This window comes from Scleropages formosus, chromosome 18 (assembly GCF_900964775.1).
Source record: "Scleropages formosus chromosome 18, fSclFor1.1, whole genome shotgun sequence".
NCBI lineage: Eukaryota > Metazoa > Chordata > Actinopteri > Osteoglossiformes > Osteoglossidae > Scleropages > Scleropages formosus.
The window spans coordinates 19,321,640-19,340,992 of NC_041823.1; the positions used below are offsets into that span (position 1 = coordinate 19,321,640).

At 42.1% G+C, this 19,353-nt stretch overlaps 1 protein-coding gene and 2 non-coding genes across 3 annotated transcripts; all 3 read left to right on the plus strand.

Moving 5' to 3' along the window:
* Nucleotides 1–591: 591 nt before the first annotated feature.
* Nucleotides 592–18,268, plus strand: ncapd2 (non-SMC condensin I complex, subunit D2). Its single transcript, XM_018737577.1, has 32 exons — nt 592–670; nt 1,208–1,327; nt 1,590–1,665; nt 2,958–3,016; nt 3,156–3,331; nt 4,015–4,160; nt 4,469–4,596; nt 4,679–4,802; nt 5,013–5,160; nt 6,864–7,061; nt 7,270–7,404; nt 7,694–7,781; nt 8,354–8,546; nt 8,757–8,875; nt 9,067–9,273; nt 9,403–9,577; nt 11,006–11,090; nt 11,199–11,335; nt 11,950–12,082; nt 12,216–12,294; nt 12,426–12,647; nt 12,833–12,978; nt 13,297–13,408; nt 13,516–13,639; nt 13,823–13,978; nt 15,272–15,449; nt 16,090–16,184; nt 16,404–16,484; nt 16,841–17,024; nt 17,331–17,499; nt 17,778–17,894; nt 17,987–18,268. Exons 2-32 carry the CDS (start codon nt 1,213–1,215, stop codon nt 18,067–18,069), a joined length of 4,188 nt encoding a protein of 1,395 aa, XP_018593093.1. The 5' UTR covers nt 592–670; nt 1,208–1,212; the 3' UTR covers nt 18,070–18,268.
* Nucleotides 3,593–3,894, plus strand: LOC114909134 (small nucleolar RNA U85). Its single transcript, XR_003797128.1, has one exon. It is a non-coding gene; the product is annotated as a small nucleolar RNA U85 (small nucleolar RNA).
* On the plus strand, nt 7,953–8,265 carry LOC114909135 (small nucleolar RNA U85). The gene has a single exon (XR_003797129.1). It is a non-coding gene; the product is annotated as a small nucleolar RNA U85 (small nucleolar RNA).
* Nucleotides 18,269–19,353: the final 1,085 nt, after the last annotated feature.

Genomic DNA, 19,353 nt, shown 5'->3' on the forward strand with positions numbered 1-19,353 from the left:
AGGTATACCCTCATATAGTAATGTTATACAGGGCTGAACTATCTCGTAAGCTATTTTCTATGTACCCAAGTTAACCATTTCGGGTTGTGCAGTAGTAAGAGTTTGGACTTTATAATAACCTGGACTTAAAACTGTATCCCTATGTTACTGGACTTTGCTACTCTGTTTGGGTAGACTGAAGTGCTGTAGTGGCTGAACCTAATGTAAATAAGTGAAAACTTAAATTCAGACATGTACAATTTGTTTTGAACAGTTAAATAGAACTACTAACTCCATTTTTTTTTTTTTTTTTTGTCTTTGATAAACACACACTGAACACCATCTGGTACATACAACGGTACTAATAAAACAATTAAACAAAGTTCCAATCCACTCTCCTTGGATTTTGACATTTTTGGAGAAAGTTTCAAATTTGTGAATATAATATTAAAAAGACGACGCCATTTTGGTTTAATTTATTCGCCTCACATTTCTATGGTAAATGGCCGCTGCTCAAGAAGTGAGCGACTCGAGCATGGTGACGTATTTCCTGTGGCGCGCACGAGGGAGAATTCAAAACCATAAACCGTCTGAGGCGCTTTTTTTTTTTGGTCCGCTCGTCTTAAGCGGTCCTAAGTGAACAAAAAGTGGTCGAACGCGTTTCAGTCTGGGGTGTTTAACGCAAATAAAGGTAAGCGCTCTAATTAATTTACAAAATGTATTGCTTTGGAATCTCGCTGAATACTGTCACTATGAGTTTTTTGTGACGTCGTTGTTGTCCAGCTAGTTGCTATCGCGGTTGACTCTGTGTTGTAGGCGCCTTGGCTCGAGTGGTTATCTAAGCGATTGTTGGTGTTGGCGACGATGTATGTAGCGAAAGGACTACAGCAACAAGTGACTTGACCCTGGCTTGTCGCGCTCTCTGCGCCGGTCGGCCGAATCATCCACCTCGAGACCCCACTCACTGCTGTGGTCCGTGCTGAGGCCCGGCGGTACGGCGCCGTGTGTGAATCGCAGTACGATGACCTAGTAGTGGAACTTTAACTAGGTCTGCTAACTGCACGGTTGCTGATCAACACAACAACAGCCAGTGTTGTGCTGAGGGCAGGACAACCGGCGTACGACATACTGCGCGGTACTGAAGCTCAGACAGCGTTTTACTGTCCATCATCATCAGACACGTCACGTGTTGCAGTCAGCATCTCAGCATTTCCTAACTGCGTTGTAGTGGCAATGTGGGACTTCAGCGTACCCGTGTGTGTTGATGACCTGCTGAAGACTGGAGGTGTTAACCAGTATGTGGTTCAGGACGTGCTGTCGTCCAAACAGATCCCTGTCTTCCTCCACAGTGAGTAAACACATGATTCAATCATTGATTGTCCTGGCTGGACGATCCACCACTGCACGCCTTGCTGGTTTGCTTTACTCCTGCTGCATTTCTTTCTACTGCTGAGTTTTTTTCATCATAGAAAATTGGTCATCAATCTAGCTCTCACATTTATGCTCCCATATTATTTCATGTCATGAGCACAGCATAGTTACACTCTGGTGGTTTATCAAAGAAAATGTGAGATTGTGTAACCTGTGTCTTGCTTTACTTCTGTTCTCAGACTTCAAGGCAGCACTTAGGAGTCAGGGCCCACTTTGTATCCTGGAGCACTTTGACACTCCATTCAGTGTCTTACGGTAAGTATTGCAACAGTATATGCAAAAACACTGACAGAAGTTCACGGTGGACTTATACATGTCATTTTTATGGTTGTTCAGTGATGAGAACATATCAAGTGCTTGCAAACTGACTGAGGTTTTGCTTTACTGGATACTCTTGGGAGAGTAGTTGAGATGGGTTACACAGAGGTGGAAAAGCACTTAAATTCTCCCTTTCCTTCAAAGGAGGGTGGCACAGCCAGTTGCGCAGCTGCAGTCTCGCAGCGCCTGGGTGGTGCGAGAGAACGTGGGTTCAATCCCCACTCAGTCTGTGTGGTGTTTGCATGTTCTCCCTGTGTCTGCGTGGGTTTACTCCGGGTGCTCCGGTTTCCTCCCACAGTGCAAAGACATGCTGTTCAGGTTCACCCACAATGTGAGTGACAGAGAGAATGTGTGTGTTCCACTGATGTATGGATGAGTGACCTATTGTGAGTAGTGTGTCTAGCAGTGTAAGTCACCTTGGTGAATAAGGTGTGTGGACTAGTAACACTACATAGTATCCATTGTAAGTCACTTTGGAGAAAAGTGTCTGCTAAGTAAATAAATTGTAAAGGCTGAAGGGAAAGGAATACTTAGGTTCAGCATGTTTCTTTGTGAGAGACTGTTAAAAGGATGAGAGAAACCTGTTTACTCTGGTCAGATGGGTGAGAGTAGTTTGTGTAGTAATCTGAGGGATACTGTTTCAGTTGTGGTGGGGGTACATTTTTCAATTTGTTATTTGGGGGCAGCATTTGTCCCTGTATACAGAAGGGGTCTCCTACTAAGTACTGCAGAGTTTAAGGTGACTTTTTTTTTGGAGAGGGAGTAATACTGGTGCTAATACTGTCTTTAAGAGGACTCTTCGAAGCTAAAACCTGCAGCCACACATCTGCGTTCCAGCTTGTCCACTGCTGCTTCAAACAGTTTAGGTCCTGCAGTAGAAAGTTTACAAGTTCAATTTCCAGTAGTGTTCTGAATTTCTGTGATGGCAAGATGTTTCTATCTATCTATCTTGTCAGCTTTTAAAGTCAGTCATGCTGAGCTTCTATGCAACCTTTATATTTTACATAGCAGAGAATTATCCATGCTGGTTAAGACATCACTTAATTTTATGAAATACAAATGCACAAAAATCTTCAAACTTAAAAATTTAAAAACTTTTTTTGGATTCATTAAAAAGAAAATTTAAGGTACACCAAGATGGCATTTGTTCTTTTAATGTTTTTTTTTTTATTATTCACTGTAAGACCCAATGTATAGAAATTCTACCCTAAGATTGTGTTTTCTCCCAGGCATTTCCAGTCTTTAGATTTGGCTGTTAAAGAAGACACTCTGGAATTACTTGTACAAGGTTAGCACCTAATTGTGGTATCTGTGCTTCATATTTCTATTTCTTTTGGTAGATGCTTTTGATGAGGATGCTTTTACTTATGAAGGTGCAGTTAATTATCTTTTAACGTTTGTCAAATTCTTATGCTGTTCTCATTTAGTGGTGAGCAGTTTGTCCGTGTCCCTGCCATCTCTTTTGCTGTCTACCTCGCTGTCAGCTGTGGACAAGAAGCAGCAGCTAAATGCTGTGAAGATGAGTGTTTTCCTTCTCTGCAAACTTGCAGAGAGTCTAGAGAGTGACTCCTACAGGCAGAGTATCATCACTGCACCCAGCAAGGTAGTACCCTCACTATAGCCTCTGTTCAGTGTATGTAAGTCTTGTGGCCTGCTAGAATCCATTAGCAGATGAAAAAACTAATCTTTTTGTGTTCATTTTTAATTGCTTAAAATGAAACACATTGAATGAAAGAGATTACTAGCTCAGCAGGTGGATTGTTAGATGATGCCAATCTCAGTTATCTCATAATGAAACTCATTTCCCCAAGGATCTTCACTTTTTTTCATATGTATTTTCTGTAACTCATTTCTGCAATTTGTTGTCCTGTGATGAAACCAAGGCGAATGCGAGCTAACTGGTTATAAGTTTGGCTGCTCCCATCTCCTGACTGGCAGGTAATCTTGGCAGAGCAGTGGAGACTGGCTGCTCTGCTGTAAGGGCCTGCCTACAGTGAATGACACCTGGCTCATATACCTCCTCTTTAAAGAGGTTGAGTTGGAGGTTGGAGAAGGGTGTTCAGTTTGTGTGTGTGTGTGCGTGCGCGTGCGCGTGCCAGGAAACGGGGCGCCTTACTTTATCCATGCCTGTTAGCTGTGAGCGGCTTCTTTGGTAATCTGAGGGCAACAAAGGGCTCGAACATTTAATCTTTTGTTACACTGTGCATGAAATTTTCATTTTCACTTTACACTCAGTGTTCAACAGATTCACTCAACACTCTGCGTTGGATGTTTCTCTTCCTTCAGGGCACTAAGAAGGGCAGAGCTAGTAATGACACCCAGATGCAGTGGGACACTGAAAGGGAGACTGTGCTCCAAGCCCTTGCTCAGTTGCTTCAGTTGGATATCAGATCTTTGTGGAGTCTCTCCCTGGTTGAGGAGGAGTTTGTCAGGTCAGTCTTTCAGGGACATTGCTATGTGGTAGATTTTGTTTGCAGACCCTTTTTCAGTTGAATGTATGTATTTGTGTGTGTGTGTGTGTGTGTGTGTGTGTGTGTGTGTGTGTGTGTGTGTTTTCCTTTATTAAAATTGTTCAAAGTGATGCGCAGCTTAGAGTAAAAAAAATTATAGATATGCTTGTGTGAAAGCATAGTCAGTTTTATGTGGAGTTTTAAAGTACAAAGGCAAGAATATTGCAGAGCAGCAAGGTGTGAGGTCGAGTTATATTTTAAACTTTTGTTCTGTGTTGTTCTGATGTCAGCTGTGTGACGTGTTGCTGTTATAAGCTCCTGGAGAACCCCACCATCAGCCATGTAAAGAGCAAGCCCACCAGGGATGCCATCATCCACCTGCTTGGGGTGCTGATCAAGAAGTACAACCACTTGCTGGGTCAGAGCCTGCTGCTACCACTCAGCCTTATCCTGTCGTGATGGGTCAGAGGCACCACTGACTGTTTGTCCCCTACCCTCAGGTGCCAGTGTGAAGGTGATCCAGCTGCTACAGCACTTTGAGCAGCTCTCCTCCGTGTGTGCTCAAGCAGTCTCCGTCTGGTGCACTGAGTATGGTGTCAAAGCCATCGTCGGGGAGGTCATGAGGTACGTGCATGTAACAGTGGGGTGAATTTTAATCGCTGCTATTTCTGAAACATACCAGCACGTTGTCCTGAATCTTTGCTGCAGTGTGAAGTAAATTTACCACCACCCCCCCGTCAGTACTATGACTTTTGTCAAAAGATATGCTCTGTCCCCTGCCTTGCATTGTGCTCATGCTGATGTGGGTTACTTTGATCTCATTGCCATTTACAGAGAGATTGGGCAGAAGCCAAGCGAGGAGCTGAATAGGGAGGGCTCAGGTGTCAAGGCGTTCTCTTGCTTCCTGTCAGAGCTCAGCACTCTGGTGCCAGAAACCATGATCCCCAACATCAGTGTGCTGCTTACACACCTGGAAGGGGAGGTAATGGGGTGAATGTTGCTTATGTTAATTGCGTTGGTGTGGGTGTTGCTTTTTTCTTTTTTCCTTCATTTTGAAAAATGTAAGCTGTGCCACAATTACAAATAGTATATTTTTTTACTGCCTGTTTGGTGTGGCCTGTTTTTTTTGGGTTCCTTCCACATGAGTAGCATGTGGAGCAGTGGGTAGTGTAGCAGATGAATACATGGTTACAGGATGAAGCCCCACTTCCTGCAACTGCAATTATGCTCTTGTGCGAAGTAGTTATTCTAAAATGATACAGTACAGTTTATCCTACTTTATAAATGGGTCAAATGCTGTGAATCACTTTGTGTTTTTGTTAAAGCAAACAAGTATAGTCATCCCTTGAGGTAAGGTTATTGAAATTGCAAGAATTTGATTTTGAGGAATTTCATTAAATTACACTACTTCGATTTACAAGGTATTTTTTTGCATTTATGAGATCTTAATTTCACGAACCTCCCAACAGCTAAGCCTTGTGAGATGTGTACATGTGTTCATTTTGGAGGCACATTTCTCCAAAGCCAATTGCTATGATTAACTAGAATTTAGCTGTTGCCTCTATCCAAGATGACTTAGTATTAGATACTCCATTCCTTTTACAAAAGCTTTTTCAGGAATGTGTTACCTTGAGAAGGTGGGGGGTGGGGGGAACTGTAATACTAACTCTTATGTGTAATGTACAGCAAGGGCAGCTTGTAGTGTAGTGATTAGGACCGTTGCCTTTGGACCGAAAGGTTGCAGGATTCAATCCTACCTCCAGCTGTAACATCCTTGAGTGAGAAACTTGCCTTAATTGTTCTAGTAAAAATTACCCATTTGTATATATGGATAAATAATTGTAAGTAGCTTAACACTAAGTTGTTTTGGAGAAAAGTGTCAGGTAAATGAATAAATGTTAATGTACTGCAGGTAATCTATTTTGAGTCAAAGATTTTATCTATAGATTGGTAAATTGCAGATTTTTTTTCCCGTTTATAAACGCAGCTGTTGTATTATTGAGTGGTTATTAATCTGCATTGTTGAAGTAACTTTTTTTTTTTTTTTTTTTAAAACAGGTAAGTGAATGAGAAAAATAAGCAATTTTGTTATTTACTTCTGCTTTGTTTAAAAGTTTAAAACTAATTACCACTTCTCTATAGTCACTTTGGGGCTACAGATGGGTGGAATACTTCTCATTATTCCAACTTTCCACATTTCTGCCAAATGCTTTTGTTTGCTGTATTTACTTATTTATTCTCAGTTGATTGCACTGTACCTTTTTTGTTTTGCTGAGCGGATTATCTTCTGCAACTGACATTGTTCTGTCTGCTGGAGATTCACTGGGTTATTCTCCCCTTTCTTTTTTCCTTCTTTCCCATGTGGGGTCTTGAGACAGAGTGCTGGTCCAGTTCAGGCCTACCAGCAGTGTTCGTGATGCTGGCCATGTTGTGTGAACCAGCTAAAGTTGTGGTTTTTTTGGTGGTGGTTTTTTTTTATTATTATTATTATTTTTTTTTTTTTTTTTTTTTTCGAAATTTTCCATTCCTAGCCTTGCGGTTGTGTAAAGTTGAGATCGCTGTTGTATTATTGCTATTTTGGCCTTATGTAAGCCTTTTTCAGATGTCTTGTTTCTCATACAACCATTTATGATGGCTAAAGGAGCACTAAAAGTGGATTTCCAGTGACAAACATCTTCTTTCCAGAGTCCCAGCCTGCGTGTGGCTGTGTGCGAGGTGCTTGGAGAGGTGCTGGTGCGTGTGCTAAGTGGGGATGGTTTGAATGAATCGGGCCGAACCGACAGGGACCGTTTCCTGGACACTCTGCAGGAGCACCTGCATGACACACATTCCCATGTGAGGTCCCGCGTGCTACAGGTCTACGCACGGATTGTTAATAGCAAGGTGGGCCTGCGTTTCTCATTATACTGCTGCTTTAGGTACAATCACTGATGCCTTGTGTATGTTGGGGGGGGGGCATCTTGATGTAATGGTTAACTGAGTTGTTTTGAAACCAAGTGATTACAAAGACTTAGGGGAGAGTTTTTGTTAAAACAGAAGGGTCTAAAATGGTTGAATGTTGGTGTTATATATGTTGCACTTTCTACTTCAGGCTCTGCCTCTGTGCAAATACAATCAAGTCATGACCCTCGCTGTTGGGCGGCTAATGGACAAGTCTGTTAACGTCTGTAAGAGTGCCATCCAGCTTCTGGCTGCGTTCATTGCTCACAATCCTTATAGCTGCAAGGTACTCCCAGCCTTAGGCCTTTTCTTCCATCTTAGGCAGCTCCGAGACTGTTTAGACCAGTAGCTCCCTGCCCTGTGATCCTGTGTATATGCTAATGTTTATAATAAACATTAGCATAATCAGCTGTGCATGAGTTAATACCACAGTTCAAAATTTGTTCAATAGAAATTATTTGGATATTCACTTTTTGTTACAGGATATTGCACATATAATCTTAAAGAATAGCTACTTTGTGCAGATAGCCTATGCATTTGTGGTGAGTTTAGTTTAACCCCTGCCTTTTGTTCAGTTGAGCAGTGCTGACCTTAAGAAGCCATTAGAGAAGGAGACTGCTAAACTCAGGGAACTGAGGGAAAAGAGAAAAGCAAAAAATCCTGGTAAGTGCATATGTCATGTTATGGTACCATTACCACACTCTCTGTTACCATCACTATCATGATGGTAACACTGTCTTCCATTAAAGCAGTCATTACAGCAGTAGTTTGTCTATTTGTGCACCTCTCCTTTTTTCTCCCCCTCCTCCCCTTTCTCTTCTTAATTAACTTTGTGCCCAGTGATGAGACCAAGGCAAATATGAGCTGATTGGCTAAGAGTTTGAGTGCTCCGGCCTCTTAACTGGCAGGTAATCTTGGCAGAGCAGTGAAGACTGGCTGTTCTGCTGTAAGGGCCTGCCTACAGTGAGCGAGACCCAGCTCTGACGCCTCCTCTTTAAAGAGGTTGAGTTGGAGGTTGGAGAAGGGTATTCAGTGTGTGTGTGTGTGTGTGTGTGTGTGTGTGTGTGTGTGTGTCAGGAGGCAGGAAGACACCATGCTCTATGTGAGTCAATGGGCTTTGAGTGCTTTCTTTGGTAATCTGAGGGCAGCTAAGACATTCATTGGAGTCACCCTCTGTTATTGTTTCCTCGAGTGTATATGAAATACTGTAATCTTTCTGATCAATCTTCTTTCAGTGCCTGTGATAGAAGCTGGGGAGCTTTGGGCAGCCATGGAGCCTGAGCTGCTGCAGACCACCAGAGCAGAAATGGTGCTGGCCAGTGAAGATGGGGAATGTGACAAGGATGGAGATCAAGAAATTAATGCTGATGAAAGTGACAAAGCCACTGCTTTAAAAATTGTACAGTTCCTCAGAGTCAACAAATACAGGTAGTGTGTCAGGAAAACTTAGCCATTATCCAAAAGCATTAAACGGTGTAGAGGTTTCCAAAATGGGGCAAGTCAGTGTTCATTTTGTGGATCAGTTGAGTTGTGTACCACATATTAATACCATTACATCATCTTGCAGTGCCCTTATGTCAGGCTTAAGAGCATTTCTATTACTTTTCCAGAGCTCTTATGTCCCATATTTGTTTGTAGGCAAGCCATAAAGCTCTGTGTCCGAGCCCACAGTGTGTTTCCCAAGTCTCATCTCTTCTCTGGCCTCTCCCCACTCACCACAGAGTCTGTTATGGACATGCTGGCTTTACTCTTCAAAGGTAACAAATGGATTATGACAGTGGGTCCAAATTTAATGTCTAAATTCAAAAGGCTATTACCACAAATGACGTTAACAATTCAGCCTAGTAAGGAATATTCCTTTATTTCATCTGTGCTTTTAGCCAAACTTCTGACTTGAAACATTACTATGCTGTGAGATGTTTTCATGGTTGCTTGCTTTGTCCATAAGGGCCAGAAGAGTCTTCCCTGGAACCTCAGGATCAGCAGCCCCTTGCTGAGGAGGATAACGAGGGTGGGCAGTCAGAGGTAGAAGAAAATGAGCTGAAGAAACAGGAGATGCTTGTCCAGTACCTGAGAGACACAGAGAGCTTTGTCCTGCAGGTTGAGAAGGCCATTGCAGTCATCAACACTATGTTGTACTGGAAGACCACCACTGGTAAATTCAACCTTTTAATGGCTGTGCGTTGTGTACTGTAGCTTTGCAGTTGTTGGTACTGTTTTAGAAGTTTTTCCAGTCATTGGAGACATGCGGAATGAAACTACTATGTATTTGTGCTGTTATCAGTGGTGCAGGAGGCGATACAGTTCTGCGTGACTGTGTGTGAGTTCAGTGTGGCTCACTCCCTTTCGGGGGTGCGGAAGATGCTGCCATTGGTGTGGTCTACAGATGTAGCAGTAAAGGATGCTGTCGTGCAGGCCTACAAGAGGCTGTACCTCAATCCACAGGGCGATACAGCCAGGTTAGTTCGTGTGGCCTTATGTTTCGTTACCTGAGTTTGATCAGTTATATTTTGAATGGCTGTATTTGCTTTGAGTTTGTGTAAAGGATTTTACTAATTGCTTGATTTGACAGTAAGTATTTGTTCAGCTCTAAACTATACAGTGCATGAAAAATACTGAAAAAAATGTATTAGCCTAACAGTAAAGGAAGGTTTAGCTTCAACTTTTGAATCCATAGACTTCTCCCAGATTTCTTTTAGAAATCATTAAATGAATCCCTTAACCCTGTTTCAACTTATGCACAATATTGTCATTGTGGCATAATGCTTTCATTCAAAGTAAGTAACAAAACTTGGAGACAGTTCCCTCTAAAACAAATACATGCCGCAAGCATCTTACGTTTTGAGTGGCATTTTGACTGCTATTCATAAATGATCCGTAAAGGGCCGCTTTTAAAGGTTTTAATATTTTCTAATTTCTTAGAAATTAGCGTTGCAATATGCGGCTACCAAAAACATTTCAGAAGCCAGCTATATTTTTATTGAACTTTTAACCAAATATTATACTTATATGAACCTTTAAATTGATTAGAAGGAAACATTGAAATCTTGGTCATACATTGCTGGAAATTCAGGGTCATAATTTTACCTCAGCTTTCATAATATTTACACAATACAAGTTTTAATCCTGCTTGACTCCATCTAGTAGTACAGTGGTTAGGGCTGCTGCCTTTCAACCCAAAGGTCACAGGTTGACTCTCACTAGTACTTTAGTACCTTTGAGCAAGGTACCTACCCTAAATTGCTCTAGTAAAATTAGCCAGTTGTAAAATTGGTTGTAGATAGCTTAACAGTGTAAGTCATTTTGGAGAAAAGCATCTGCTAAATGAATAAATGGTTGGTAAAAAAAAATTTTTTTTTTTTGGAGTGGAGTTGAAATATACTTAACTTTGCTGGTTGACTGTCCTTGTATTCTGTTTCGTAATGCTGTGTTACCTCCAGTTTGGGAAAAACTTGGCTGTTATTTCAAAAAGTCAAAATTTGAACTGGAAATCAAAACTGTGGATTCCAGGACACATTATTTCCTTCAAGAGGTGCCTCTCATGATTCAGTAACCTAAGTATAGCCCTAAGGTTATTGAATCATGTGAGACATCTCTTGAAGGAAAACATTACCAGGAACATATTTCGAATATTCAGTTGTTTAATTTTTGTTTGTAAACCACTCTGAAAGAAAGCAAAATAATTTTAAGTACCAGAATTAGGACTATTTGTTTTTTTTTTTCCCGCTTTTAGGTCAGTTTTATGCTTAGGGTGGTTATTAGTTTTGGGGGCTTTTTCTCTAAAGTGGAATTATGTATTGTAACTTTTCTCTACCAGTCACTTTATTTCACCCCTTATAAAATTTTTTTTCTTATTTTTTTATTTTAAATAAAATAATCGTCTCCAGGGTAAAGAGTCTTACTCTGGTGAACAGCCTGTCTGAGCTGATGGTGGATGCCTCACTGGGGACTATCCAGTGTCTAGAAGAGATAGTGAGTTGCTCCCTGATTCTTTCTTTTTTTTCCCCCCACTTCTTTCTATGTTTCTGTTTGGGTACATTCTAAGTCCTTGCCACTGTTGGCTTTGCTTTCTGTCTGCAGGTGCAGGAGTTCTTCAGCGGTGGAAGTGCCCTGCAATGCAGTGTGGTCCAGGTGCTGTGGGAGCGTTTCACTGGCAAACAGGAGAGCTCAGCCCTGCATCGCCGTGCTGCGGTACTTCTGTTGGGAATGGCTGCACGGTGAGAAATTGTTGCATGGGTGAGCACATATCACAGGGCTAATGCGTGACTGTTTTTAGGGGATTGGTCATTTGCATAAACAATTGTATTTTGACATGTACAATTTTTTTGATGACTAGGTGGACATTAAATTAAGGTGAAATATCAGAAATCGGGCACATAGTGACAACCAGTTACAATACTAAAGCTATGTGAAGTCAATTTTATTTGCATTTTTTTCCCTCAAATTTTCTTGCTAGAAAGGGCCCAAATTTGTCAAAAATAAAGCAAAATAGTTCTAAATATTTTGCCATTTTGGGTAAGCTCTTTAGACTTTTTTTTTTTTTTCCTTTACATGTTATACCCTGATTTGCCTCACCAATTACAATTTACAAGGATATTAAATGGGAGAGAGAAAATATGTCTTGTTGACAGCCATGCATTAATTACATGCTGTGCCCTGGATCACTTGAATGTTCATATAGTGCCACTTCTTTTTAAAGCTGTCAGAGTTTAAACATTTAATATCAATTTGACTGCATATTTTGGGGTTCTTAATGAGGTTCCTGTAATACTTTAACACTGAATTGTGCAACAGGTTTATATTGTAGTACTGATCTGTGTGTATGTTTCAGAGCTGAGAGGGAGGTGGTACTCAGTAACCTGGACACATTGTGTTGTGTGGCTCTCGGTGAGAAAGTAACTGAAGACTTCCTTCTGGCCAGAGATGCAGTCGTCACAATCTCTAGCATTACAGATCAAAACAGGGTGAGGAGTAATATGCCATTGTGGACAGTTGTGTTCTTCTGTAGTTAATGTATATAATCAGTTTGTCTGTATAGTTCATCTTTCCCTCTGAAAGTGCCCCATTACAACATTACCCCCTCCATTTCTGTATCAGTCGAGTAAAGGTGCACCGCCTTTCAGACTGCCGCAGGACCACCAGCTGTTTTCCTGTCTCACCCAGGCGATAGCTGAAGGTATATGGAGTTAATTTATCCCTCTCTACTCCCTTTGCTGTTTCTTTTCATGAGGAAAGTTCATTCTGAAGCCATTTGACTATGTGCTGCAGTCTTGTCAGGTTGTCTTGTCTATATCTTATGTATACTAGGTATAGTAATGACCGACCCCTACTGGCACACTTTCATGGAACAAGCTGTGCGTCTTATCTACAATTTAGCTGAGTCGCCTGACCAGCTCTGCTCCCGCCTCCTTCAGCGCTGCTCACGCCTCCTTTTGGACCAAATTACTGAGCGAGAGCAGGGAAATAGGGACTCTTTCCAGGGAGCATCTCAGAGTGCATCCCAGAGCGATGAGGAGCAGGAGGAACAAAGTAAGCAAAGTTGTGATGCATTTCAACAATCCTTGAAAAGTCTGAACAGGAACTGTGTGGAAAAAGTATAGAAATAACTATATAATAAAAGTAGTAGTACACCATTATTAAACAAGTATCTGTAGTATTCCATGAAGAACTGCGTGAGTTCAGATGGATATAAGCCTCTTCTCCCTCTTTCACAGTTAGTTGTGTGTCACTGGCCCAGCTGTTTGCCCTTTGTGGCTGTGTGGCCTTCTGGCAAGTTTCCTACCTGGAGCGCAGTGTTAGTGCTGAGCTGCGCAGGAGAAGAGGCGCGAAGGAGGAGAACGACCCTGCTCTTAAGGCCAAAGTGAGCAAAGCCTTCTTTGTCTCTGTCCGTCCTAGAACTGTTATCTTTAGCTGAGGATGTGCTCATTAACCATGTTTTAACAGTCTTGTAGAACCCTCTGTAGTCAACTTTTTCTTAAATTTCTTTTTATTGAAATATTTTGGAGAAGGAATATTAAATCTGAAGAGAAATTTAATTGATTAATTTGATCTGGGGAGTATGTTGTGTGAGGCCATGCAACTAATCTGGGCTTTACTAAAATGTGGCAGAGGAATCCTTCACACACACCCCCCCTCCACCTGCTCACTTTGGCTTTCACCTGTAACTGATGTATTCTAGCAAGCTTCCAGTGACAGTTGTATGGAGGAGGAACTGGGATTAGTGGGTGCTTCAGCTGAAGACACAGAGGCAGAGCTCATCCGCAAGATCTGTGAAACTGAACTTTTGGCTGGTGAGAGGCTGTTGCATTGCTCCAACATTTTTCTGTAAGTTTTTTGGTTTTCATTTTCATTCCACTGTTGATACTGTCTTGATTCCTTCCCATTATGCTTTGTCCAGAGGAGAATCTGTTGTCTGCCTTCCTGCCTCTGCTGATAAAAGTGTGCAGTTCCCCAGGGCGGTACTCTCACCCGCAGCTCACCACAGCTGCCTGCCTTGCATTGGCACAGTTCATGATGATAAGGTGATCAGCCGTCTTGACACGCTTCACTTCTTGACAACTTTACTTTCAATAAGTCTGACCTGCATGTCATTGTTTCACTCATGAATGTTTCAAGTATCCATGACTTAGATGTGAAATGTCCTACTCCGTTTGTACTGTGTCTCGAGCTAAGTGCAGTGGTGTCCTTTGTTGCCTGTTTTGCAGTCCTACCATTTGTGAGGAGAATATTCGGCTTCTCTTCACTGTTCTGGAGAAGGCCTCGCTGCCTGTCGTCAGATCCAACACCCTAATCGCCCTGGGTGACCTCACTGTCCGCTTCCCCAATATTTTGGAGCCCTGGACTCAGAACTTGTATGCCAGGTAATGTGCTTGACCAGCGCAGTCAGCCGCATGGGTGCTTGTGGAACATAACTAGCAGTTTTGTTTTGAAAGCTAAATAAAAATTATGAACTAGGTATAGTGATGACCCTCTATTTGCAGTCCTTTAGGTTTGGTTGCCATGGAATAATGTACATGCTGTTTTAACTCACAGAAGTGTGCATCCCAAAGCCATGTTGGTAGTCACAAAAGTATAATGGAGCAGAAAAAAGAGGTACAAGTCAACACTGTTCTGGAGATATACTGTATGAAATGTAATGAGTAAATAAAATATCCATCCATTCATCCATTGTCAACAATTGCATTGCATTATCTAAATATCAAGTAAAACACCTACAAATTGTAGGCACTTACTAGTAGCCTTTTTGCTTGCGTACCTCCCCCCTTCCAAAATCTACATTTGTTAGCTGATTGTTTGGTCTCTTGGTTTGTATGTATTCTTAACTGCATTAGTTTGGATGAATCAGCTATCTAAAAACACGTGGAATCATCCTGGAAACATGTTGCCTGAAATCATTATTTGAAATCCCTAGATGGTTAGATTATTCTAACATCCTTCTCCAACCAGCTGTGCACACGATAGCCATCTAACTACTTTTTACTAGAAGAAATGCCATTCAGCACCTCTGGAAAGCACATTTTCTTTGCCTTTGCACAGTCTATTGTGCATTACTGAGCAAACGTCTCATGAGTCATTTGTTTTTTGGAAAAAATAGGAGGAATCTGGTCCAGAGTAAGCTCTTAGTGCATGGATGGCAGCTCGGTCCCCTTCTCAGACCTCTGGCCTGTGCTGAAGTTACCATGGCAACATGCTCTGCATTGTGCACTTCTGTATTTCAATTTACTTCAACCAAAGCCAGTCCCTGGAGTAAAACCTCCCATGAAACAACTAAATGCGAAACCAGTAAATTACAATGCAGAACACTTCTCAGGTTTGAATATTCCCTGACTGGCAGTGAAATGGGTGTTTTTCCACATGCCGCAAATGTTTCTTGGTTGATATTGATGGAATGTACTTCTGTTGTTTTACAAATGCACATCAGTAATTTTAAGCCCAGTATCTATACTTGTGTACCTCTAAGTGGAAAGAATCCTGTAGGATTCCTTAGTGTCCTTTCCGTAGGTTCTGATGTAAAAATGCTTTACATTCTGAATTTGCCTTTAAAATTCACTGAGTCCTTCAGAGAAATATTATTAGCCTCACTCAAGTCTGGTTTATAGTGTAGCTGTTCTGAGTGCTGTTTTTTTGTCCATACACCATTGTCCTGTGTACAGGCTGAATGACGACAGCCCCTCAGTTCGGCAAACAGCAGTGACCGTTCTAACTCAGCTGGTCCTGAAAGATGTACTTAAGGTGAAGGGTCATGTGAGTGAGGTGGCTGTTTTACTCATCGATGCCCAGCCTGACATTGCCAACCTGGCCCTCAACTTTTTCAATGAGCTTGCCTCCAAGGTACGAACAGTGCGTTGCACCACAAAATGTCACTTTTTGTGTTCAAGGATGACATTTCAGCTCTCTGGTAGGAAAACTTAGCACTCAGGAACAGCATTTGGTGTGTGTGTGTGTGTGTGTGTGTGTGTGTGTGTGCGTGCGTGCGCGCGCGCGCATGCTTTCTTTAGTCTCGTTATCTTTACCATCAGAATATGTCTGTTTTGCTATGCAGCAACTCAGTATCTCAAAGCTAGGAAACCAATGATTTTGTCATTGATTTTACTCTTCAGTGCTTGTGTTCAAAGTTCGCAGCTCTCTACCTTGCTCTTGTTTCAGCGTGACAGCATTTATGTACTAAAAATTGAGATTAAAGGGTCACATGTTATCAGTGGGGTTGATAAATGACAACTGAGAGTCCATGGACTACCATTTAGCTTGCCATGCAGAAGATTATTCTGCTGAATACTTTCTCATAATGCTTAAAGTATATAGGTAACTTTTTATACCAGAGACAACAGATGAGTCAGATGCTTTGGAATCGCAAAGTACTTCAGAAATGCTTATGCTCTATGTATCAAGTCTTACTTTACATCCCACTTACCACATAGTCATGTGTAACTTTAGCCTTTTGTGTCCTCACTACAACTCTTGACTTGCTCAGGACAATGCCATCTACAACCTACTCCCTGACATCATTAGTCGTCTGTCAGACCCCGAGCGAGGAATGAACAAGGAGGACTTCCACACTATCATGAAGTGAGTGGCCAGTGCAGACGTATGTATGTGTGACTGTGAGGTCATCCTCTAAAGCCATGTCATTCATTTGGTACTTGTCCTACTGTCCCTTTTTTTAATAGTGGAGTGGCTTAATCTCTGTGAAAGAATGAATGTCATGGTAACGCTTGCTGCTGGTGTGGCCAATAGAAATATGTCAGCAAAATGAGTAGTCTTCTGCACTCTGTCTCCATCTGCCAGGCAACTGTTCTCCTACATCACCAAGGAGAAGCAGACGGAGAGCCTGGTGGAGAAACTGTGCCAGCGCTTCAGGACAGCAAAGTGAGTTGTAACTGTAGTTCTACTATGAGCTTTTACCAAACTGTGCTGATGTGTTGACTGTCAGGTTCTGCCTTAAAGCACACTTTGTAAAAATAAAACTGTTTAGTGACTAATGCCCCACCACTGTCACCACCCTTGTACCATATCAGTGCAAAGGACTTTTTTTTTCTTCCTTTTTTTATAAAAAAAAAAAAAAACTTAAAAGGTCATTATGAGTGCTGTGGTGCATCCAATCCATGTCAGCTATGGAGGAGATTAGAGAGGTTTGTAGAACTTGCAGACCTAAGTTTCCTGTGCTTGAAAAGCTCTGTGGTCTCACTATCTCATCTCCCCCCACCACCATGACTTTGCATTAGGACAGAGAGGCAGTGGTGCGATCTGGCTGTGTCCCTCTCCTTACTCTCTATGTGTGAGAGGGGCTTCAAGCGCCTTCAAGAGTGCTGGGAGTGTTACAGTGACAAGTTGTCTGACCCTGACGTCTACCAGCCCCTGCTATCCATAGTGACTCGTCTGCGACGTGGGGCCAAGCCTCAGTTCAAGGTAACAGCAACTTGGTTTTTTCTGTTAAGTCTAAAATGATCCTGTGATCAGGGAGTAGTAACTCTCACTTTCAAACCCATCTACAGGTTTCCCTAGTGAGCACAGTAGGGCTTTATGAGAAATGCAATTAGTTTACCTCACAGGCCTGTTTTACACAGGTGGGATGTGTTAGTCCCTCATGGCGTATTGTAAAACTGTGGGTGTCGTGATTTTCCAGGCTGTTCTAGAAATTGGGCACACTCCCTTCAGTCCACCACAGCACTGTTGTTTTTGTTCGGTCTATATGTGTTGTACATGTTCCCCCAGACCCAGGTGGAGGAGTTTGAGAAGAAATTGACTGCAGTACACACAAAAGGCTTGGAAAACGTGGAGAGCCGGGAGATGGAAGAACGGTTGGAGGCTGGCGTAGGTGAAGCAGAGCAAGGGCCATGCACACCAGCAGCTGTGGGTAGACGTGCCCGCAGGCCAACTCGAGGTGCGCACTTTTCTGGTTGACCCCAACAGTAATTCTAGGGCATCTGGTAGCGCAGTGGTTAGAGCTGCTGCCTTTTGACCCAAATGTCACAGGTTCAACTCTCGCCTCCAGCTGTACTACCCTTAAGCAAGGTACTTATCAAAAAGAAAAAAAAATGACTTGGTTGTACAAATGGATGTCACTTTGGAGGAAAGCTGAATGAATAAATGTGTATGTGAATTCATTCTTAGAATGCAGTCTGTTCAGTGCTGCTGTCAATATTTAAATGATTCTTTCAGGTAAGGGGAAGGCCTCCACTTCCAACCACGACACCAGTGACTTTGTGACTCCCAAGCTGCGACGCAAACCACACAAGAAAACACTTATCACATTCAGCAGTGATGAGGAAGATGATGGTGAGCCTAAGCATTTGGTCATGTCATCCATCCTATCAATTTGCATCTTGATGCTACTTTGTTTTGTAACACTCGGCATTACTCTGTTTCAGAGGTTCTACTGGCAGAGAACGAGACGCCTAAGGTCACCACACCCATTTCCCGTTGTTCTCGACGAACACGGCTCAGACACTGAGCCTTTGTTTGAGCACTTTTTTTAAAAAAAAAAAAAAACTTTTTTTTTTCTTTTAGTTTTTTAAATGTGGCTCAGTCTGTCATCTTGTTCTTCCTATATCATTATCTTAATTGTTAGTTTCTGTAATAAAATTGCAGGCTTTTATGAACTCTTGTGCTGATTTTCATGAATTGATTTTCACTTTCCCAAATGTTTTAGATCAGACCCACTGTAGTGATATGGGCATTTTCTTCTAATATTGGTGTAACATGTTTCAATATGGCTGTAACTTTCCAAAATAAAAAAAAAAAATAAAAAAAAAAGTTTGGTACTTTTTTTAAAGCTGTAATTGCCCTTGTTCTTCTGGGGACAGTATCAGGCCTGCAGTCAGTGCCACTTCTCCAGTCTGCTGGTGTTTGCATCTGTTGGTCTCCATACTGCCACACTAAAGTGTGATATCGGTTAAGTTCAGAAGAATTACTCAAATTTGAACTGGGAAATATCCTTTGAGTGACCTCAGACAATATTTTGACATGTACCTCTGCTTACCTCTGAAGTTCACAGTGAAGATGTAAAGATGGTCTTGACCTGTGGAAAACAGTCCGATATCCAACAACATTTCAGTGGGCTTGTTAATTCTCTGGGCAACTCGGTGCCTCCTTGGACAACGGTACAGGCCGAGCCTGATGAATATAAAGATTTCCCCGGAGCATCTGTGTGTGTATTTAGACAAGAATGACCTCATAGAGGCAGATTTATTTCTTCTCTGTATATAACTCGTTAATTCTCACTCGTTAGCTCTGTGTTCGTGTTTGGACAGTGAGGCGAGTCTTGGCTAAGACTAACTTCTAAGACTGCCACAGCTTGGCAAGGCAGGGAGAGCAGCCCCCCTCAAACCAAAGAGGACAGATGTACTGGGCAAGGCAATTCTTTATTTTTGGTTTTTCAACTCAATGTTTCTATTCAAATGTTTATGTTAATCCAACATGGCAGGTAATTAGTTTGTACATTTAAGACCTCTTCTGACAGTATTGGCAGTCCATTGTCTTTCTCACGTACATCTTTTCATGTTCATCCAGCTTTCTACCTTTCCACCTACCACCGCACACATCACACTCCCCTGTACCTTCAAATTCCATTGCTTGCATCCTCCTCCCCCACAGTCACTCTGCTTCGACATTTTATTGCAGTGTACTTACACCCCCCCTCGTCTTTTGTTAATCTCCTCTCGCCCACTCTCCCTCCCACTCCCTCGCTCGCTCTCCATCTCATAAATGACAGAGCAAGCGCCATGAAGGCCAATTA